General features: G+C 59.5%; 8 protein-coding genes across 8 annotated transcripts; 4 read left to right on the forward strand and 4 right to left on the reverse strand.

Annotated features, from left to right (window-relative positions):
* Positions 1-935: 935 nt before the first annotated feature.
* On the forward strand, positions 936-2,767 carry PLICBS_001513 (uncharacterized protein; the record flags this gene model as incomplete). Its single annotated transcript, XM_018317410.2, has 3 exons — positions 936-1,258; positions 1,308-1,393; positions 1,446-2,767. 3 exons carry the CDS (start codon positions 936-938, stop codon positions 2,765-2,767), a joined length of 1,731 nt encoding a protein of 576 aa, XP_018182935.2.
* A 2,325-nt stretch (positions 2,768-5,092) lies between these two features.
* On the reverse strand, positions 5,093-5,806 carry PLICBS_001514 (uncharacterized protein; the record flags this gene model as incomplete). The annotated part of the gene is made up of 4 exons (XM_065599844.1): positions 5,093-5,193; positions 5,274-5,371; positions 5,520-5,631; positions 5,767-5,806. The coding sequence occupies 4 exons, from the start codon at positions 5,804-5,806 to the stop codon at positions 5,093-5,095; spliced, it is 351 nt and encodes a 116-aa protein (XP_065455916.1).
* Positions 5,807-6,606: 800 nt separating this feature from the next.
* Positions 6,607-7,858, forward strand: PLICBS_001515 (uncharacterized protein; the record flags this gene model as incomplete). The annotated part of the gene is made up of 3 exons (XM_065599845.1): positions 6,607-6,909; positions 7,130-7,731; positions 7,795-7,858. The coding sequence occupies 3 exons, from the start codon at positions 6,607-6,609 to the stop codon at positions 7,856-7,858; spliced, it is 969 nt and encodes a 322-aa protein (XP_065455917.1).
* Positions 7,859-8,177: 319 nt separating this feature from the next.
* On the reverse strand, positions 8,178-9,478 carry PLICBS_001516 (uncharacterized protein; the record flags this gene model as incomplete). The annotated part of the gene is made up of 5 exons (XM_018317408.2): positions 8,178-8,372; positions 8,435-8,869; positions 8,934-9,073; positions 9,159-9,323; positions 9,382-9,478. 5 exons carry the CDS (start codon positions 9,476-9,478, stop codon positions 8,178-8,180), a joined length of 1,032 nt encoding a protein of 343 aa, XP_018182933.2.
* Positions 9,479-10,611: 1,133 nt separating this feature from the next.
* PLICBS_001517 (uncharacterized protein) lies at positions 10,612-13,074 on the forward strand (the record flags this gene model as incomplete). Its single annotated transcript, XM_018317407.2, has 8 exons — positions 10,612-10,709; positions 10,768-10,839; positions 10,902-10,959; positions 11,011-11,745; positions 11,800-11,886; positions 11,961-12,420; positions 12,499-12,906; positions 13,004-13,074. 8 exons carry the CDS (start codon positions 10,612-10,614, stop codon positions 13,072-13,074), a joined length of 1,989 nt encoding a protein of 662 aa, XP_018182932.2.
* A 2,323-nt stretch (positions 13,075-15,397) lies between these two features.
* On the reverse strand, positions 15,398-16,490 carry PLICBS_001518 (uncharacterized protein; the record flags this gene model as incomplete). The annotated part of the gene is made up of 2 exons (XM_018317406.1): positions 15,398-15,590; positions 15,652-16,490. 2 exons carry the CDS (start codon positions 16,488-16,490, stop codon positions 15,398-15,400), a joined length of 1,032 nt encoding a protein of 343 aa, XP_018182931.1.
* A 935-nt stretch (positions 16,491-17,425) lies between these two features.
* Positions 17,426-19,923, reverse strand: PLICBS_001519 (uncharacterized protein; the record flags this gene model as incomplete). Its single annotated transcript, XM_065599846.1, has 5 exons — positions 17,426-17,700; positions 18,193-18,202; positions 18,812-18,900; positions 19,042-19,465; positions 19,666-19,923. 5 exons carry the CDS (start codon positions 19,921-19,923, stop codon positions 17,426-17,428), a joined length of 1,056 nt encoding a protein of 351 aa, XP_065455918.1.
* Positions 19,924-20,233: 310 nt separating this feature from the next.
* PLICBS_001520 (uncharacterized protein) lies at positions 20,234-20,614 on the forward strand (the record flags this gene model as incomplete). The annotated part of the gene is made up of 2 exons (XM_065599847.1): positions 20,234-20,370; positions 20,446-20,614. The coding sequence occupies 2 exons, from the start codon at positions 20,234-20,236 to the stop codon at positions 20,612-20,614; spliced, it is 306 nt and encodes a 101-aa protein (XP_065455919.1).
* Between the last annotated feature and the right edge of the window lie 1,120 nt (positions 20,615-21,734).

Below are 21,734 nucleotides of genomic sequence, written 5' to 3' on the forward strand. Positions count from 1 at the left end.
GCCTCGCTCGCTCGCTCGCTCTCTACCCTCTTGGGATTACAATCCGTACGCACACGCTGCAGCGGGGCCCGTGCCGCACGCAACCCTCCTCGCAACGACGGGTGCGCACGGCCATGGCCGTCGAGTTTGTCGACGACGGGCACGGCTAACGAGAGACGAAGGCGAGGCGGCTCGGTGTTCGTCACGCTGAGAACTCTCCCCGGACTCTTACACGGACCGCCAGCGCTCTCAGCTGGCACCTCCAGATGACTGCCATGTATCATGGGCTACCAGGTTTCGGCCGGTGACGCCGGTGGCAGATGTGGGCTGCGGGGCCTGTCATCTGGTACCCCCGAGGTTTGAGGCATCACCACCCGGGACCGCAACCCCCCGTCGCTAGGAGGCCGCCTCTCCATGACCTCGCATACACGTAGGGGTCGCCTATTTTGCGCCCCGGTTTGATCGCCTCGCCGGATGTCAAGGACTTCTTGCAGTCCATTCTGCCGGGCGGCGCCAGAGGAGTCGAGGACCGCACCTTCGACGCCCTAGTCGCCGGCCCAGACGCGCCTTTGCCGGGTTTCCGATGTGTCCCATCGGCCCTGTCCAGCTTATAACCGTGGTCTTGGCAACTCGCAGACTATTTTGGACCGTCGTCTCCTCGAGCCTTGTGTCCCGTCCTCTTCCCTTTCTCTTCTCTAAACGTGCCCGCTCCTTAGACGCCCACCAGCCGTCGTCTGTTCCCTTCTCTGCCGCGCTGGTTGTGTGCCTGTACAGTACATTCGTTCCTTGTCTCCGTATCAACTCTCCTTTTCGAGGCCGCTTTCCGTCTGGTCGGCTTCTTGTCTGTTCGCACATAGACGTTTTTACTTCAACTGGTCTGGCACCAAGTTTTCACAAAGCCTTTCGACGCTACCACAGCATATCGTACATACGAGACCTGCGAAGAAACAACCAATATGCACGTCAAGACTGTCCTCGTGGCCCTCGTGGGCATAACGGCCGTGGCGGAAGCCACCGAGCTCCCTCACCGCTCTCTCTTCGCCAACACCCTGAGTCGCCGTCAGAACAACCGCGGTGGTCGAAACGGTGGCCAGCAAGGAGGCGGCAGGAACGGCGGCAACCAGGGTGGGAACAACGGTGGAAACCAGGGCGGCAACAATGGCGGCAACAACAACAATGGTGGCGGCGGCGGCCGCGCCCTGACCGCCAACCTGGTCCAGTCTGCCTCCGCGGACGACGGCAACAACCCCGGCGCCGACGGCCAGGCTGCTTCTGCTACGTAGGTGCATTGAGGCTGTCTGATACGGGACTGAATCTAACCAGAGCAGTGACAACAACAACTTCATCAACTTCTGCCAGGGCCAGACCGTGACCAACGGCCAGCAGCTCAAGGCCGGCTCCTGCAACGGCATCCGTAAGTCTGGTACGTTTGAGAGTCCTGGGCTCACCACTGACTATCCCTACAGCCATGGGAAGGATCCCCTCGATCAACAACATGGTCTCTAGCGTCTTTGTCAACCCCAAGAACGGAGACAACCTCGCCGCCAACAAGGACTTTCAGATCCAGGTCCAGATGCTCAACTTCAAGGGCGGCACCTTCACCAACGCTACCTCGACTTATTACTCTGCTCCCCAGGACCTGGACGGCAACGGCCAGATCATTGGACACACGCACGTCACCGTCCAGGACACCGGCAGAACCCTCAACCCTGCGCGGCCCCTGGACCCCACCCAGTTTGCCTTCTTCAAGGGCATCAACGACGACGGCAACGGCAACGGCCTGCTGTCCGCCGACGTCGCGGGTGGCCTGCCCGCCGGCAACTACCGCGTCTGCAGCATGTCGTCGGCTGCCAACCACCAGCCCGTGCTGATGCCTGTCGCCCAGCGCGGAGCCCAGGATGACTGCGTCCGCTTCACCGTGGGAGGCAACGGTGGTAACAACAACAACGGTGGCAACAACAACCAGGGCGGCAACAACAACCAGGGTGGCAACAACAACCAGGGTGGCAACAACAACCAGGGCGGCCGAGGCGGCAACAACAACCAGCAGCAGGGCCAGAATGGACAACAAGGCCGCAACGGTCAACAGGGTCAGAACAACCAGCAGGGCCAGAATGGCCAGAACGGTCAACAAGGCCAAAACGGCCAGCAGGGCCAGAATGGTCAGCAAGGTCGCAACGGTCAACAAGGTCAGAACAACCAGCAGGGTCAGAACGGCCAGAACGGTCAACAAGGCCAAAACGGCCAGCAGGGCCAGAATGGTCAGCAAGGTCAAAACGGCCAGCAGGGCCAGCAAGGTCAAAACGGCCAGCAGGGTCAGAATGGTCAGCAAGGCCGCAACGGCCAACAAGGCCAGAATGGTCAACAGGACCAAAACGGCCAGCAGGGCGGTGGCCGCCAGGGAGGTCAGGCGGGAGGCACCAGTGGGTCCAAAGCCGGCGTACCGTCTCGTAATGGAACGGAAGCTGATAATGGCAACCAGACGGGCGCCGGCAACAAAGGAAGTAGTGGCCGCACCGGAAAGCAAGGGGGCGCCGCGAACCGGGGCAAGGGAACGAACAACCGCGCCGGTTCTCGCACCCCGAGAGACCTCACCGACGGGCTCGTCGTTGGCGGCGAACCAGCACTCCTGACCAAGCGGGCCGAGGTCGTCCAGCGAGCCTGCGACCTCCAGCGCAGCGTCTGTGCTGACGCCGTCAGCTCCGGGGCCCTGGGCGGCACCAGCGAAGCTGACTGCGCGGACCAGTTTTCGACTTGTGTATCGGAGCTCTCTGACCAGCAGCTCTAACGGCTGGCTTGGAGGATGCCGAATGAATTATGCTGACTCTTTTGTTTTAATACGTGTGGATAGTTTTAAACATTGGCATGAATGCTGACTTCCTGGTGGCTGACGAGAAGTGGAATCTTCAGCGAGACTTGTGTGCCACTGACTATCGTGCGCATGCCGGATGAGGGCGAGACTCGATGGCGCAGTTCAGTCTACGGATGGAGTGTGCGGATTTGGGTCTACGAGCGTGTGTGTGTGAAGAGGCGGGGGACTTGCCACTGCAGACTGGGGAGGAAATGGGGCGCTGCCTTCACAGCTCCTTGTATTTCGAGACTTTGTTCATAGAATGTGGAAGCGGCTTTCTTACCGCTGAAAATGGAGCACCGCAGTATCTAGACTCTGTCGACTCGCCCTGCTCGCCGTCGCATATCGCATGCAGTGACACGGCGCCCGACCCCTCTGCGACGTAGCAACTCGCCACAACCGCGGCCAGAGAACCCTGTACGAAGTATTATGTACGGCGCAAGCCTGACGTGACTTAAGCGACGGCTGGCGGTTTGTAATCCGGCACGCGGACAGGTCTGAGACGGCCACGGGGGTGAGGCAGAAACGGGGCCGCGGTTTCGGACGACAGCGCCCGCGCGGGGGGGAGAGGGGTTCGGTCTCTGACAGGAGCCAAGCATGCACGGGGGATCATGGCATCATGCCAGGGGTGCCTATTTGGCAGTGCGGAGGTAGTATGTGAGCGAAGTTGTGGTTGCGTAAGTCAGTCTGTCTTGTGGTCGGTCTGCTTTGAGGGAGTGCGTCGTCACTGAGTCGAGGCAAGGCTGCGGTCTTTTATATCTATATGCTGACGAGTCGGGGCTCGTTGCGTGTATATTGCTCCGCCTGACGCGAGGGCTTTGAAGGCTATGTATGTGATGTGAAACTATGTAATGCACTATTATGTTGGTTGATACGTGTGTAAGTTGAGCCCCGTGGCTGTGGCTCTTTCTCGCGGCTGCAAAGTGCAAGCCGCCTGCCGATGAGGGTATGCCCAGCGATCAACGCTGTCCAAAACGCCGTGTCCCCATGTAACGCTCCAGTAGAAAAACCAGCACACCTCAACATTTCTCCTCCAGTGCTCACACCAATTTGATGAGACTGCCTCCTGCAAACGCATCGCGGTACCTCGCTCTCATCATCACCCTCGTCTCGGCCTGTCCAAGTCACTCAAGTCAGCACAAGCGGCTCACACTAGGATGGAGAAAGCTTAATGGGGAGGTAGAGAATAAGTGAGAACGTACCCGCAGCCTTGCGGCGTGACGACGCCAAAGAAGCAGTCCCCGGACGTCTTCTCCACGACCTGGTCGCTGAAGATGGGCGTGATGACGATGCCCGCATTGGCCAGCGAGGCGGCCAGCAGGGCGGCCGCGACGGCGAGCGCAAAGGGCGACTTCATGGCTGTGCGTTTGGCCTGGACGCACACTCTTTCTTTTCGCGTTCGTGCGTGCGTGCGTGCTGGTTTTCGAATTCCGTTGCCGCCGATGCGCGCTTTGGCTTACACGACCTTGTCGTTGAGGCTTGGACAGTTTGCGGGTTTTGCGAAACCGGGCACGACAAAGAGGCTTACACAGAGAGAATGGATGGGGAAAAAAAGAAGGAGGAAATAAACCAGGCGGCACGCAGACAGAGGCGAGGGGACAAAGAGGCCAAGATCAGGGAAAGACTGCGGCGAATGGCGGCGGGCGGTGGTTCGGCGGTGGCCTCGTTCCTCAAACTTGGTCCGTCGCAGTGGGGTTTTGGCGCCGGGACGGCCAAGGTTTCAGGATGCGGCGAGCGACCCAAGCGCCGTGGTGGGGCGACGACTGTGGTGGTGGAGGCAGATGGCAGGGCACCGTGGGTTCGGGTGCAACGCTGCGGGCTCTTGCTGCAGCTGCCAGCCGAGCACCGTTGAAAAGGTACTCACATGCTGCGAGAAGCGTGCCATTGACTGGGTCGACAGAGGCGGGTCCCTCGTTGATGGTGGTGGAGTGCAGCTCGGCTGGCGATCTTGCGAGGATCCTCCAATCTGTCAGGGTCGTGACACCTGCGGAGTGCTATTCATGCGCTGGAGTGCTATTCATGCGCCGAGCCTCTTGACACGCGAATCCCAGGGCTGACATAATGCTACCCAGTCTGGCTATTATCCATGAAGTGACCCTCCCCATGTTGAGTCCTTGATGCACTCACTGCCACCATAGTACACCGTGGTAGTACAGGTTCCGTCCATCGACACTCGCAGGACCGAGACGCGCCTCGCGCCCAATTCAACCACAGCCATTACACGCCCAGTCAGGCTCTCCCAGTATCATCTCTCCCAGTCTCTCATTGCGGCGGGACGGGCGCGGGGGCCTCGGTGGCCGAGCCGGGCATGCCGGGTCGCGGGGGCAGGAACAGCGGCAGGTAGGTGACGGCCAGGGCCATGACTGCATTGGTTGTTAGCACTGCACTCGCCTGTATGACTGACGCAGAATGCGCCCGCGGCTTCGGCACGGAGGCGACGTACCGGACATGAGGATGGAAAAGTAGCCCGGCGTGCTCGAGGCCTTCTTGGCGTCTTCGCTCTCGCCGAGGTAGCTCTGGATGGAGAAGACGACGGCGGCCCTGCAGAGGGTGGCTCGTTAGCAAAACCCGTGTCCTTGCGACAGCCATTGTATGATTCGATGCGATTTCCCGGCGCGGGATTCGAGGCGACTCCGGTGTCCGCATTCGCCGAGGGGAGGCTTCGAGGCACACAAAGGGGGCGACGCACCAGCCGACAAACTTGTTGCGCGTAAACATGGCGGCCATGGGCATGGTCGAGGCCAGCGTAGAGGCAAACTCGGGCTTGTCGCCCGCGGCGGCCGGCTCCTGATACGGGACGACTGTGTTTTGCAACATGTCAGCCGACGGCAGGCAAAGACGGAGGTCGGGGCCACGGAGGGCCGGGCGCCATTCGATCGGCGCCGCAGTGTCTCCCGTCCGGCGCGCGGGGGGGGCATGGGGTACGGAAGACTCACTCAGGTCGGGCCGGCGCATGTCCTTGGTCTGCGGCGCCATTACTGCGGGTGCTGCTGAGGGCTAGGGGTATGTGGACGGCGGCGGGTTGCGGTGGGAGGAGAGCGAGACACGGCGGCGAAATGGCGACGGTGAAGCTGTGGGAATTGGGGGTCTGGGGGATGGGGCGAGTTGAGGTGGTCTGTGCTTTGCGGGAGCGGCCAGTTGCGACAGCAGTAGGGACACTTGCCGTTTTGGGAAAGCTGAAGCTCACCTCAGCCTGCTCCTGCCTTTGCTGCTGCAGTGCGCGCCTGCCTGCCCTTCGTGCCCTTCATTGCCCTTCATTCACACACGCACAAATGCTTTCTTTTAAATCACCGGTCTTGAAAACTCAAACGACAACATCTCTTCAGTCGAATCAATAGGAGCTTCCTCCTCTTCTCTGCACCAGCCAGTCGAGAAAAGCATGCAATCCAAATCTGCGGTTGTGGCTGCGCAACCAACGCACTCCCGCTAGCTGCATCGTGGCCTGCTGCATCAACGCCTGTCGCGTGGCGGTGCCTGGCCGCCGCCTCTGCATGGCACAAACGCCTCGGCCATCGTTCTAAAAACGTCGTCGCATCATGCCCGGATCTTTCTCTCCAATCGTCATCGCGGCGCCGGACATGCCTTGAAGAAGGTAAGCAACCTGCTGCTCCTTGGGGGCCGAATCGCGGCTCCACATACATTATGTACGCCTGTATGCGTTCGCTTACACCTGCATTAAAGCTGCTGCCCCGCGGCTCGGGATCGTGCGTTGAACGACTGCACTGCCATAGAGACCCTTTCTACCCGTGGCCAGTGTTTGGGTAGCTCAGCGCAACATGGCAGATCCTCAGCTCCAGTCCAGCTTCATCACCAAGCTGCCCCCCGAGATCCGCCAGCTCGTGTACCTCGAGCTGTGGCGCTCGTACGGCCTTCGCCAGCACTTCCTCCACCATCGAGGTGAGACCGACGAGGCCCCGGCACACTTCTGCCATTGGCCTTGCACCACGCCGTACGAGGTTCAAGACGCATTGCAGGAGGAGATCGAAGACGCGAGGTCTCGGTCAGGCATCCCTCTGGGACGCGAATTCGAAAACACCCAGCTCTGCCACGATCTGCTCTCCCCGTGGATCAATCATCGCGTGTGTGGCCGACGTGCTGAGTCGGCCTACGGTGTCGAAGCCGTCCACTCCTTGGCCACCTCGGCAACGAGCTGCTGGAAGACGCCAGAACGACTAGATCACGTCCCGCGCGTACGAGCGCCCTACTTGCCGATGCTGCTGTCGTGTAAAGCCGTGTGAGGGAGCCCTCAACCTACTCAAAAGATATGAGACGCTGACTCCCATTCTCAGTTCTTCTGAGTGCCTACCTTCCATTTATGGGTCTACTACATTCGTCGTCACGGACACGACCACCCTGACGGCACTCGTGGGCAGTTGTGACACTCCTATCCCGATGAAGATCCCGTACAAACCGCCAAGGGTACCCTCTGCGTTGTTCCAGCATGCGAGAAGCTTGGAGCTGTCACTCAGCGCAAATTTCCCGGTCCTGCTACCATGCACTGTTGCCACCGACCGCAAGAGCGGCCCTGCTCACGGCCCCTACGACTTCCACTGGCTGAAACTTGGCATGTTCACGAGCCTGAGCAGCCTCAACATCTGGATCGCAGCCCGCGGCCTGGCTCTGCGCTACGACGGGGAGCGCGACTTTGTCGCCTCGAACCAGTTGGACTTGGAGGCATTGAGGAGAATGACAGAGTCCCTGTCCGGGATCGGATCCGTCACTCTGAGCATGCCCCTGGGTGTCGGCATCGAGCCGGAAGACGGATACGTCGAGAGCTTGGCGGAGCCAGGTGTGAGGCTTTGGAAGAGGGGCACGGGAGATCGGTTTCATCCCTACCTGAATACGCTCCGGCTGGCCGTGCGCCTGGGAAAGGACAGCCTAATCCGCACAAGCAATTCGAGGTTAGTTTCCGATGGTTTGAGGAATGTATCGCCTTTACACGCCGAAGCTGACGAAGCAAACAGAGAGGTGCGAGTTGGATGTAGCCAAAGTCTGGGTGACTTTGTGGTTCCTGGGCTTGCCTTATAGAACGCAACATGGAGTAATTCACAGAGACAGTTGCCACTTGAAACAGGTATCGGAGCCCTCTACGCCGTGAATTCAACGCTTTAAGCGCTTGATTAGAAACGAGGTGGCCGGACTTGCAACTTGCGACATGGTGCATCGTGTGCGACATGACACGCATAGCCGGCGCATTCGCCAGATCGGATGACATCACAGGCGGGGATTTTACTACTTTTAAAGACACATACGTTTGCCGAACATACACGCAAGGCTCGTTTGAATTATCTGAGATTGACTCGACTCTATCCAGCGCGACACGTCACACATAGCACCTTCTGCCGCATCACGAGGGGGGCGTCACCTCGCCCCTCTCGTTGATCTTGCAGCTCTTGTTCTCCACCAGGTCAATGATGAGCGCCAGATACGCCAGCAGGTCCGGATTCTTGATGTTCTTGGTCTTTTGGTTGTTGACCCAGCCGTATGCGCCGGCGCCCTCGGGCGTATCCAGCAGCTTGCCAAACGAGGTCAAGTGGTACGTCTGGTTCGTGTTAGCACATCACGGGGAGAGTTTCGCATATCAGAGGTAGGGGCCTCTCGTACCTCGTGGTGTAGAGTCCCCTCGAGTCCCATCAGGGCGTCGATGGGCCGCGCCTCGGGCTCCGCATCCTTGAGGCGCTGGAGGAACGTCCGCCAAGCCGACGGCTTCTTGATGTCGGCGAGCTTCTCGGCAGTCAGCAGGTCATATGCGTGGTCCTTCATCTCCCGCAACCAGAGCGGGTGGAGCGTGATGGTCTCGGCAATCTTCTTGAGGTCGCCCCTCGGGAGGCCGTTCTCCCGCTCTCCAGGCTTGTCAGTTTCCGTGAGGCCCAGAATCTTGGACTTGGGGTTGTTCCAGGCATTATTGTCCGCTTCGGTCTTCATCTGCACCAGCGTCGAGCCACCCAAGGTGAACTGTCGCTGGCGCCCGAAGTCTGTCCAGATCCTGTTACCCCACTCATCCCTCTCTTCGAGGATGTCTGGTGCGCAGTAGATGACCTGCACGGGGGGATAGGTGTGTCAGTGGCGCAGACTTTCCCTGCTTGAAGCGGGAACGACTCACAAAATTGAGGTAATGTTTGTCATTGTCCTTTGCCACCGCCTTCCACGCATCAGAGTCGAGGTAGATGGCCCCAGTCAGGGTGTTCTTGTCCGAGGGTGCCCCTATCGGCCCCTCTAGACCGTTGTACAGCCGGAACTGTTCTAAACGGAGTGAGCCAGTGCGCTTCGCCGCATCGACAAGGCGGTGGTCTACCTTGGTATTAGGTAGGCAACGGAGACTACATACCACTGACAGCCTTTGCTTTCTCAGCATCGCCGCCAAGAAGCAACTTGACGGCGGCCTGCACCTTTTCGTTGCCGGTGTCTAGGACCTTGGTGGATGCAGCCACGGCGCGATCCTTGGTGGTTTCCATTCCCAAGAGGATGGCATCACGAAGCGCCTTGTCTCCGTCTAGGTTGAGTGTCAGCGACTTGGCCCTTAGAGGGAGAAACGGCCTACTTGCAGCAACTCTTGTGAAGGGTCCATTTGACCTTTGGTGGCTCATCTGCCGCGGCGACAAACGCAGCGGCCTGCACCAGGAAAGCAAGGACGTAGCTCAAGTGCATCTTGAGCGAGAACGAAAGCTTGTCGAGTATCAAGGAAGTTGCCTGCTTTGCGTTTGACTTTGTCTGACACACTCCGCCAACGGCCCGGGACGCTTCTTATACAGAGACTTATATTCGACACTACGAGGTCGTCTGTAAGCCTTCCGATCTTGCCTAGCACGGTTCAGCTCGGACAATGACATTGCATCTGAGACCGACATGAACCCATTGTCTCCGAGCCTAAATTTATCGGGATATGGCCGACTCGCAGCCGCACCGATCCTTCGCCCCAACAATGACGAGGACACGATGGTGAGAAACCCAGTCGAAGCTATTCGGCCATGGCCATACTCGTATACACCCGCCGCCGAGGGTATACAGTTCACGCGAAGAAACTGGGTATATCCCAAGGATAAGTCCTGGAAGGGCAACAATCGACAAGCGCGGCAGTCGTGCGTGCATAAGCGCCGGGGCCGTGTAAGCGACACAGCCCTGTTGGGGGCGGCAGTCGAACGAACTGCACGTGTGGCGGCCCCCATCACAACACCCTCACCCAGGCTCGTCAGCGGCCGGCTCTTCCCGTCTTGGGCATCTGTTCCTGCGGCTTATGCCTGCTGCGCAATCGCGATACATCGATCGCGTGCCGATTCCTGCGGGGGGGTTCAGCCATGTGCTGACGTTGAATCTTCAGGGTTTAGCCGCTGCAGGCGCCAGCACTTGCAGCTGGCGGTGACACCATCTCGAACCATGTACCTGCTTCGAGCTTTAACTCCGAGCACACATTTAGCATCATCATATCAGAGGCATCATATGAGCTCAAGGATCGAGGCTGACCACAGCCCCCAAAATGCGCGACTTTGAATCGTTCATGATGTTCAGCTTGCTTGCAAGCATGATCCTTCCTCGGGGTCTGCCACTTACAGAATGGCATCGGGATGTTCGGCCTTGACTCGCAGTGGCGATGACGACCTAGCGATTGAGTCTGACAAAGAGCACTGAGTATAGCCGTCGTCACTAGATGCTCGTACTTAACTGTTGTGGCATCCTCGCAGTGTTTTCTGTGTCTCGCTGGAACCCATCAAGACCACTGCCAACAACCTTTGCACTTTGCTTTGAACTCTTGACGACTGCACTGCACGCCGAGAGTCTTTGCCATGAAGCGTGCTTTGCAAGCTCTTGCTGCCCTGGGTGCATTCGCCGGCGCCCTTGGCAGCATCGACCCGCGGGAGCCAAAGATCACTGGCGCGCCCTCGTATGAAGACTTGACTTACACGGCGTTCATCGTGCGACTCTTGCTGACGCAGTGCTAGATTCCATATCGCGGCCATTATACCAACAGAGTCTGGTCAAATAGGCATCAACCCGCCTCCACCGGAGTCCGTGTAAGTCTAGATGACCTCTAGCGTGCCTATATTGACGTGGTTTGGTGCTGACGACCCCGTAGAAAGGGCCACATTGGCAAAAACACAAAGTACCTAACAGACCTGGGCACCAGCACCAAAGTAAGCCTATATCCCCTTAGCAGAGACGAACGCCGCATTGACACCCTGCAGTGGATCGGGCCCAACCCGTCCTTCATCACCGTCGCCACCAAGACCGCCACCAAGGCCGGGAAGCCCACCGTGGCCACAATCACCATGGGTGTGGGCGCGGCCAAGAACGCCGCCGGCGGCCTCGACATCCTCCTGAGCCCTGCCGTCAAGGCCAAGCTCGAGGCCATTGCCAAGCAGGTGAAGCCTTGCTCGGCGAAGCGCAGGCGCGGGGTCCAGAAGCGTCAAGGCCAGTCATGCGGTCTGGCCGACTTTGTCAACCGCGTCGGCGAAGACGCCGAGCTGAGAGACACCTTCACCCATCAGATCACTGACGAAGTGTGGGCTGGTGTCGACGAGGGCTACTCTGGGGGGCCTGATGAGAACCCTGGATTCGAGCACGTGCATGACGATGAGGGCTACTTCTCCGATGACCCTGACGGTTTCTTTGAGGGCGCCGAGGGGGACACCACCGTCGAGGCCGTCGTCTTCTCCTCTGAGGAGGAGGCTGCGGCGATTGCGGCCGCGGCAGCTGGATCTGAAGCTGGGTCCATCTTCGGCGCCTCGACCGTCACGTCCGGGTCTTTCTTGGCTCTGCTGTGGACCACCCTCCAGGGCGGCAAGGCCCTCGACCAGGTGTACCAGGTTCCCAAGGAGAGCATCCACAAGATCACCAAGACGAAGACCAAGACTAAGGGTCCGAGCACGACGCACGAGAGCACGACTACGAGCTCGACGTGCCCCACGGGGACCAAAGTGGTAAGTTGACCTCCGACGAGCCAAAGCAACACATATAGTAACCCAAGTTGATAGCCTGATTGTGGTGACGACTGTGCTCCCACACAAGTCAAGATTGAGGACCCCAAGAAGACCAGAGTGCCCGACTGGAAGTGCTCCGAGGTGAGTCCCCGTCCTCGCTGATATCCTCATTACATCCCAACACGTAGACTGACGCCCTGCTTCTCGCTCGACAGGGCAAAACCAAGGGCTGCAAGTGCAACCCCCCCTCGGTGGAATTCGTGACGCCGTACTTCCAAGAGTACCAGCAGACCATCTGGGCCGCGACCAAGGACCTGCACGAGGCCAAGCCCGAGGTGCGCGTAACCTGCGACTCGGCCATCTCCAACGCGCCGAGCAAGTGGTTCGGCGACATCACCAAGAACTTTTGCCCGCTGGCCAACAAGTCGGAGCTCGGCACGGGGTCCATCGCCTACGACGTCTACGGCAACAAGATTCCGCTCCTCAAGAACAAGGTGGCCACCAAGACGCCCATCGAGGGCCGCTCGCTCCTGTACGAGCGCACGCCGCCAGAGTATCAGGAGAACTACAAGGACTACAAGTTCTTTGTCAGCTGGGAGCCGGCCAAGGGCGACTGCGTGCTGCCCAAGGACACCATGTGCGTGGATGCTTACAAGAAGGCCGTCCAGACCAACTGTGAGTTTCACTCGCCCCCCGCCCCCCCTCTCTCCAGCAAAGCCCTGCGGGCCTGCCTGGCTAACCTCATCGCGACAGGCGGCAGCAACCACGGCTCGGCGGGCGACCGGCTCTTCGTCGACACCGTCATCGACGTCGGCTGCGGCAAGTACACGTGGCACGTCGAGGCGCCGCGCAAGCCGGACCCGAAGCCGGACCCGCCCAAGGCGCAGGACCAGGTCTGCACCGACAAGTACTCGCACCCGGACGTGCCCTGGGGCGCGCAGGAGACGTGGGCCGACATCGGCTGCCGCGACTACTCGGACACGGTGATGAAGCCCGGCGACAAGCCCATCTACTGGCACTCGCTCTTCATCTACTTCCTCAACTACCAGATCTCGTGGGTCGACGGCTGCGACATCGTCAAGGAGCAGTCGGCCATGAAGCCCCTGGGCAAGGACGACTCGCTCGATTGCAAGACGCTCATGGTGGAGAATTACCAAAAGTGTAAGTTCCCTTCATCCTTCCGCTCTTTGCCCACTTATCTGCGTGTTTGCCTTTCTCTGTTTATGGTATCTTGGACTGACGAGTTGTGGTTTCGCAGGCAACAACGGTGGCGCGGGCGGCTCGAGGCAGGTCGGCTGTCTCAAGTACGAGTTTTACCCAAAGAACTAGTTGAGCAGACATGTGTCGCGCAGATGAGCATTGCAGCAGCAGTATATCGTAATTGAAGTTCAAAACCTTGCAACACTGCACCGTGAAACCTCCCATGTCGGCATGTTGATACCAGGCGTTTATCTGGTGGTCTTGGTTGTGTAGGCCTACTTTGACCCGCCCAGACTGTCGAGGATTAATTCTATTTGGCAGTGACTTACGACTTGGTATCGCGCAGTTAAAAGAAGAAGCGTAGTGCGAGTGCGTGACAGACGTTTTAACAACCATGGTCAAGGGGGGACTGTCATTTGATCAAAGGCTGCCATAAACGTCGGGTGGATAACAACAATGGCTTTCCCTCGCACTGCTGCCACCATAACCGGGTGAATGACTGAACAAGAACTCTTTGTCCTGCGCCGTTGAATCACGGCGACTCTCGAAAGACACATATATACATTCCGTGCGCAAAACACGAGCGTACCCAAAACCGTTGACGTCCTAAAACACCGCGAACTTCCAAACACGTTCTCAGATCCCGACCCGAAACCAACCAAAGCCCCATCATCTACTGTGCCATCTAGCGGCTAACTTTATAAAAAACAAAAAAAAAGAGAGTGCAAAAAGCAAGGGCAATCCGCACCCCCAACTTCGCCGCCGCCGCCGTCGTCGTCGTCGTCGTGGTGATCGTCGTCATCATGTGCACGCAAGACCTCCACTACCGGCAGTGCCGAAGCCACCCTAGCTGCAGAACCGAGTGGCTCTGGAGACGAGACGCGCCGCGGCCGTGCTACCAAGTGCAGTTGTGGTTCCCGCGAGACCCCGAGCATCACATCGGCACGTGCGAGCCGGGCGTCGTGCCGAAGAAGCTGCGGCACAAGAGCACGGAGTGGTGCGCGGGGTGCCAAAGGAAGAACACGGGGAATGCGGCGGGGCTGGAGAGGAGGCCTGCGGTGGTGGGTAGGGAGAGCCGTGCAGGGTCAAGTAAGTAGAGAAAGGACAGTGAGATAGAGTTAACATATCGCGTTGGCGCTGCTCGTCATCCGTCTCCCACGTATGTGTAATGTAGAGCCTCCCACGCAGCGGGAAGAGAGCGCTTTCGGCACGTGTTAGATTGCACAGCTCACCCAGAGTAAGGTACTGGAGCCTGCGCTACATAAGAGAACACTGCTGATTTACATGTTGCTTGTGTACGGCCCTGTACTGTACTGTGTCGGCGAAGGCGCGCCGCCATCATCGTCGTGATACTGTTACCTACTCCCCGGCCATCCTCTCATTAGGTACAAAATAGCTCTTAACCCCAACCCCAGCCTGCGCGCGAAATGAGTGAAGTGGTTGATTGCTCCTTCCAAGGTGCCGTCTATCCGTCCATCCGTCCACCTGCCCAGCCCAGTCCCCATCCAGCTGAACAAGCAAGCAAGCGTCCAAGCCCGCACTCCTCCACTGGGAACCCCCCTCCCCCCCTTTTTGGCGCGCGCGCAGAGAGGAAAACAGATGCCGTACAACCGGGCGACAAGGTGTATGAATGTGTGTATGCAAGGTAGTTGCCTGTGTTACACACGTACTATAGTCAAGTGTCCCACCCTCGCCCGGACCAGGGGTCATACGCACTCAGCCTCCAGCGCCCCCTCCCCTCCTCGTTCGTCCCGAGTTACAGAGTAGGGGAGGGCCCAACGAGTCAGGGCTCGAGGCGCACCGGTGCGCACGCCCGCAGCCGCTGGGAGAGGGTAGGCGTCCGGGCGCTTTCACCTGCCTGGCGTCCTAACCGCCCGCCGTCCTCACAGGCTTTCAAGTCGGCAGAGGCTTGAGAAGGAGGCGCGGGACTGTCCGTTGTGATCGGGGCATCCGCCGCAATGCATTGAGCCATTTCGCAGTCCCGAGTCCATGGGATTTCATACCCAGCGGCCTCGCCGCGGCCCGCACATTTCACGGCATTGTCGGTACGGCACAGCACGGCACGGCACCAGCAAGCCAGCATCACTTGCACCCGCCTCCGATTCGTGCGCTAAAACAATCGTCTGTTCAATAAGGAGTGTGCCTGTGTGACATGTGTGGTATATCAAAATGAAAACGCTGCAGCCAGATGTCGTCATGTAAAGGAGGGTAGTGGGCGATCCAGCATCCATCTCGCCCCCGGCCGGTCAACGCGCGAACCAGAGTCCGCCAGCCCCTTTACGTGCCTGCATGCCCAAATAACGCCCAATATCCAACCCTTTCTGTACCGATACATGGTGGGTATTTGTGTGTGTGTCTTGTGTCGATGAGTGTGCCCGTCTTGCTCCGCGCGCAAAAGTGCACCGCACAAAGCATGATGCGCAAAACTTTTTGGCTTGCCGGCGAGTCCGGCCTACTTGGTCTCGTCGTCCCGGTACTGAGGGGGAGGCTCCTCGTGCTCCTCCTCCGACATCAGGCCGACCTTCTCGACGTCGGAATCCTGCTGAGGCGTGGCCTGCTTCCTGCGGCAGCAGCGAGCGCCAGCGCGCTTGCACGTGGCGAGGCGCGTCACGCGGACGAGGACGCTGCAGAGGACCATAGCGATCCTGGCTCGTGTTAGTAACGGTCGTGCGAAATCAATCAGTCAACGGGAAGAGCGTAACATACACTGCAACGCCGACACCGGCGGTGATGCCCATGAGGACCGGCAGGAAAATGTGCGACGCAACGTTCTTCATGAGCTTGCGCCAGTCGTGGCGATGAGGTCCCATGTGATGGTGATGGGGATGCGGGCGATGAGGGTGAGGGTGCGGCGGACGCCCGCCGTGGAGCGGCATGACGCCGCCGGGGCCGGTGCCGTCGTGATGCGGGTGGCCCTTGTTGCGGTGCCTGCCGCAGCCCTTGCCGCCCTTGAAGCCCTTGAGGGACTTGAGCATGTCGCCGGTCAGGTGCTTGGCGCGGCACAACATGGTGGTGCACCCGGAGACGGGCGACTCGATGAGGGCGACGTTGGCGATGGCGATCTCGTCGTCGGCGGCGCGGAGTACCTGCAGCCTTACCGTCGGGACGCCCTCGACGAAACGGCTGCCCACCTCGATGACGCGCAGCTCAACGGCGATGAGCTGCATCTGCAGATCCTGGTCCACGGCCTCGGGTTCGATGGACAGGCTGTAGCCCAGCCGCTGCTCCTTCTCGTGGCCATCGGCCTTGACGACGACTGCCGATAGATCGCCGTTCCAAGGGTCGGCGGTGGGGTAGAGCTCGAAGCCGTTGAGCATCAGGCGGGAGCCGCCTTCGACGGCGAAATCGAGCTTGAGCTGGGTGTCGCTGCCCTTGCACTGGGCGCAGGGCACCCTGACCGTCTGGGCGACGGCGCTCGAGGGGACGGACAAGGTGTCTGCGTGGACGGGGAGCGCCTTGAAGACGCCCTCGCCCTGCTCGGATGTCTCGGGGACGATGAGCATCGCGGCGGCCGCGGCCGCGAAGGCGAGCGGCTTCAGCTGCATGGTGGGCCGGCGCGTGCGCGTGTCGTATGCTGCTCAGAGCCGGCTGCTGATGATGCTGCTCGATAGTTGTTCGGCGGGAACAAACGGAACCGTCGTGTGGTGATAAGATGGGAAGGGTGAACGAGAGGATGGATGGAGGAGAGAAGGGAAGAAGAGTGGCGAGCGGGCGGGAGGGGAGAGATGCATGAGGCCCGGCCTCCACGGCCGTTTGGGCTTGGCCTGCGTCGCCGGGCGGCACTGGGCTGGCGTAGGGGCCCTCTGGCAGTGCTGATGCGGTGCTCCCACTGCTCTCCGCTGGTGCTTGCTGTCACTGCACCGCCCGGGCTGCGCTGCCCCTTCAGGGCTGCTGTTTGGCCGCTCGCCCTGCCCCGGAAGCCACGGCGCGAGGGCCCCACCCGCCCCCGCGTCCACGACGCCTGATTCGACGCCTGCAGGGCCAGCAGGGGTACCAGCGGCGACGCCATCGGCCTCCGCACCCGGCAGGTACCAGGGCCCACGCGGCCAGTGGGCTCACTCAGTGGAGGTTTGCACTTGCAGGGGCGGCCACGATCCGTGGCACCAGCCCACCCCCAAGTGCCGATTCGGGCAGTCCGCGACTCCACGCCATCGCTGTCTCAGACGCGTGCAGCCCGCCGAGCTCGTTTGTCGATGCGTGCAACAACACACACACACACTGCCATAATGCAAGCTCTGTCTTGTCAGTCAGTCTGGGCTGTCTCGTCTACCTCTGCTTGCAGCCACGAGCACTGCTACACGAATGCATCCTCATTTGCTTCCAAGCCTCTGTCGATCGTCACACCGCCCTCGACGTACGCGCATTTCTCGCCGTGGCCAGAGCGCAGGCTATGCCCAACCAACCGCCGAGACGGTGCCGCGTCGACCCAGATCCTCGTGGGAGTCGCCAGCTGCCTACAAGAGAGACGCCCCTCGCCATCTCACGACCACAGCGTCCGCAGCCTATCCACCACCTCGGCCCACCTCGGCCACGCGTACGTGCGCGCATCCACGCCCACCCTCGCCATGCCATTGTTGAGCTCCGTCACGTTCTCGTGCCTATGAATCGGCGAGTCGCCACCCCACGGGTAGTTGGGGTTGTTGGGAAGGCTCGTCACCGGTGCGAGCCCAGTCGACGACTCGACGCCCTGCGAGCCCGCACCGGACTTGGCCACCGACGTTCTGAATGTTGTTGGAGCGGCATGCGTCTCTGTTCCTGAGCATAGCGTTAGCTCTCTGCAGTCTCCGTGATCGACTTAGGGATCATACTACCGGGCGCGCTTGCCAGACTCAGCGATGTCTCATAGCCATCTGTGGAGCTCGCTGTTGGGCAATCCAACGCCCCACAAGACGAAATAGACGCGATCGTCGCCGTCATATCCCCAGGGCAAGGCAAAACCAGCGTCATGTCATCCACGACTGTGGTGCACGACGCTGTGGATTCACTTGCGGGCAGTGGGCTCACATAAGTCCCTTTGTGCGTGCAAGTCGTATCCACGCTTGTCCATGTCCCGTTAATGCCCGTCGACAAGCTAGACGTCGACGACATAGCCGCATCTGTCGTGGAGTAGCCTGGGGAGCTGCTCGTCCAGAAGGTCGGAACAGTGGTCGTGTTTGGCTCTGTCGTAGTATCAAGTGACGAGCTGTTCGAAATGCTTGTACTTTTGGAGCTAAGACGCGGCGTCAGGGTGACCTTTGTGAGCGTGACTTGGGTCAGGCTGTATGATTCAGATTCCGATGTCGTTTCAGACGCCGTCGGACTGCTGCTGGTCGATTGCCAAATCGTCGTGCTCAGCCCCCCGGAACTCACGACTCCGGAGGTGCTTGTCAATGATCCCACAGTCGGTTCGTCGGACTCGTTGCTCGATCTTGTGGTGTGGGTGGTGTAACTGGTGTTCCCCACGGAGCTTATAGGGTAGGTTCGCGTAAGCGTCGAGATTCTAGTTACAGTCACGACTCCCGTCGAGGTGCCATGCGTAACCTTGCTGACAGTGGTCCACGTCGTTGGCACAACCGTGACGACTTCAAGACTTGTCGATCGCCGCGTGTACGATACGCTACCAGTGAACGTGCCGGATCCCGTGTGGTTTGACGTGGTTGGGTAAGGCGCCGAGTAGCTTGCTGACCGAGGCGACGAACTGTGTCTAGGACCAGTGTTTGTTCGTGTTGTCGTGTTGGGCCATGTGGGAGTCGACTCAGTCACTGTAGAGAACATTGAGCTGCCACCAGTCATCGGCGACGTCCGAGGACCGCTGTTCGAGGGGAACCCTGTGCCGCCTCCCCACGTGTAACTTCGCGAGATTGTGGGAGAGAGTGGCGACGCATACGTAAAGGAATGCGTCGAGTTTGCGCTGGATACTGTCGCTGTCAAATTGACGCGAGAAGAGCTGCGACTCGTCGCGCTCGACAAACCAGACTGTGGGGTAACTCCAATGGTGCCCAGATCACTGGACTTGGCTGGCCGTGTCTGGGAGAAGCGCGAGGTAGAGTTGCCATAAGGGGGGCTGCTGATTGGGACACTGGAGACACCGTTCGACGTCCGAGTTGTGGAGCTGACTGCGGTGCCGGAAGGGCCAAAGCTGTAGCTTTCTCGTGCAGAGGTGCTCATCCACACGGAGCTCCGCCTTGGAAGAGTAGAGCTGGTCGAGTTTGATGGGATAGGGAATGGCGGAGAGGAAGTCCAGGTGCGAGTTGAAGCATGCGAAGCTGTGGTAGCTGAGGAGTTCCATGCACTTGAAGTGGACTGCTTCGCAGCCGAGGATGGAATTGAGGAAGCATAGGTATGAGACGAGTTGCCGGGATCCCAGCCCGGGCTTGAGGTCAAAGATCTGTTGGTAGTTGTCGAATGACGAATACCCGAAGCAGGAGAAGATGAAGTCAAGGAATACACAGTCGTCGATGCTTGCGATAGTGTTGCAGAGGAATAGCTGGCTGACGGCATTGACCCCGGGAGGCTCGTGGGAGTTCCAGACGCCCCAGAACTGGTCGAGTTGGTCCAGCTGGTGATGATGCGCGTTTCTGTTCTATACGTGACCTTCTGGCTTGTGGATGGCAAGGGCGGCGTGCCGGGTCCGTCCGTTGATGCGGTCACGGTCGTGGCCGGGGATGCAGTGGTCACACCAGTTGAGATACCTGTGGATCCCGTATTGAATGAATAGGCACTGCTTCCAGCCGAGGGAACAGTTTGAGAATAAGTCCTGGTCTCAGTGGCAGTCCCCGTCTCGGTCGATGAGTTGGTGAAGCTGGCCCAGCCTGAAGAGAGGGAAATAGGGTAGCCAGTCTGCGTCAGGCTCGGATCCTCGGTTGTGACGGTAGACAAACTCGGCGATGACCGGCTTTGTGTTGGCTTGCCGATATCTGAGGCTCGAGTTAATGTCACAGTCTCGGTTTCGGGCAGAGACGAGTCACTTGGGGAGACGCTGGAGCTCGAGGGGTGCATTGTTAAGGTAACGGTAAGAGAGGTTTTGGCGCTGCTCGCCGACGGCCAAAATGTAGACTGAGTGGCGCTTGAGGGATGCATTGTCAAGGTGACGGTAAGGGACGTCTCGGCGCTGCTCCCCGATAGCCGAGATTGAGATTGAGTGGCGCTAGAGGATGAGGCGCTGGTACCATTAATGACCATGGAGCTATCGTGCGTCAACGATGGTCGCAGGGAGCCCCCAGAGCCTGGATAGGAGGTATAGGACAGAGGGGTCCACGTGCTCGTCTCAATAGTACCACTTTGGGTTGACTGCGACTGGGTTGTCGAGATGGAAGTGACAGAGGTTCCAGAGATGCGTGAGCTCGGGTCGCTCGCCGAAATTGATGCTTTGGGCTCTCGCGAGGAGCTGCTCAGCGCTGATGATGCTGACGAGCTTGGCGATGCCTGCGAGTCACTGGATGGCCCGTAAGTGGACGACGATGTGAGGTATTGTGACGTCGAGGGCCAGCTCTCCGTGACAGACTTTGGCGATGTCTGTAGAGTCCCGGTGGAGATTGAGATGCTGGAGGCTGTGGAGGCGTTCGTGGTCGTGTCCGTAGAGGTCGGTGCCGTGCCCGGAATACCGGACTCGTCGACAGACGAGTGGCTCGTCGGGCCGGACTCCCTGCTCGACGTGCTCGTGCTGCTAGATGTACTGGTTCCGGAGTAGCCAGAGCTCAGCGTCGAAGGATAAACGAGACTGGTCCAAGACTGCGACGTTGCAGTGGGATCAAAGGTCTCGAATGACGACGAACCAGGAGTGCGGTCTGCAAAGGTAAGCCTGTGAGGTAGAAGAGAGGGGCAGCACCGGGCTTACAGGAATTGGAAGTAGAGATAGTAGCCAAAGAAGAGGTTCCAAAGTCATAAGGTGGCGGATTGCCGTAGGTTTTGCCCGGATCGCCATAGTAAGGGGGCGGAGGATTGTAGGTATTGCCCGGGTCGTCGTAGTATGAGGGAGGCGAGTCGCGGGCCTCCATGCGGCGGCCTCTGTCTTTCTGCCACTTGCCATGCGGAACGGCAGCGGTGAAAGCAAGGAGGCATAAGAGAATGGCTGACACGAAGCCACCAGAGGCAATCGGCAGCCGCATGTTGGCAATCGGTAACGGGGCTACACTCCTTCATTAGAAGGGGCTGACCCATGCAGACGAACAACGATCCTTACCTGCTCTCTACAGATGGTATTGAGAATCAGATATCCTGAGATGTCTCAAAAGTAACGAATGTGCGCGTCCAGACGGGCAAAACAAGGGAGCGTAAAGAAAGAGTCGTCTAGCGAGCGGTTGGCTCTCAGCCTTCCAGAGGGAGCGAAGATGGTCTCCAGAGCAGAGACGAGAGGTGATGACCAAAGATGAACAACGAGGGACGAGTCGACGCGTCTTCGAGGGAGCAACAAAGAAGAATGCGACGAGGCATCGGGGCAGAGAAGAAGAGAGCGGCGGGTCGAGGAAAATAGCTCGCGTGGGCGGCGGTGTCGGTTGGCGATGCGGGAAGGAGCGGCCGGCGACGCGCGCACAGGTGTCAGTCAACCGCGAGGCCGCGATCCGCTCATCTCGATCAAACTCGATGTTTCGCAGCCCACCGCAGGGTGCCGTCTACGACACCGCTGCCGTGTCCGAGGTTTGCTGTCTTCCGATGGCTACACCTGGCCGGAATACCTGCCCAGCAACTGCTGGAGCAAGCCACTCGAACCGGCGGTGCTCGCGTCAAGGCATGACTTTCGGCGATATTGCAGGCTGGGCGTCTCACTCCTTGCCGGCCCTGGGCCGAACCTCGCTACTCGTCGGGCTAGA

Source organism: Purpureocillium lilacinum (assembly GCF_023168085.1).
Source record: "Purpureocillium lilacinum CBS 284.36 DNA, scaffold_1, whole genome shotgun sequence".
Taxonomy (NCBI): Eukaryota; Fungi; Ascomycota; class Sordariomycetes; order Hypocreales; family Ophiocordycipitaceae; genus Purpureocillium; species Purpureocillium lilacinum.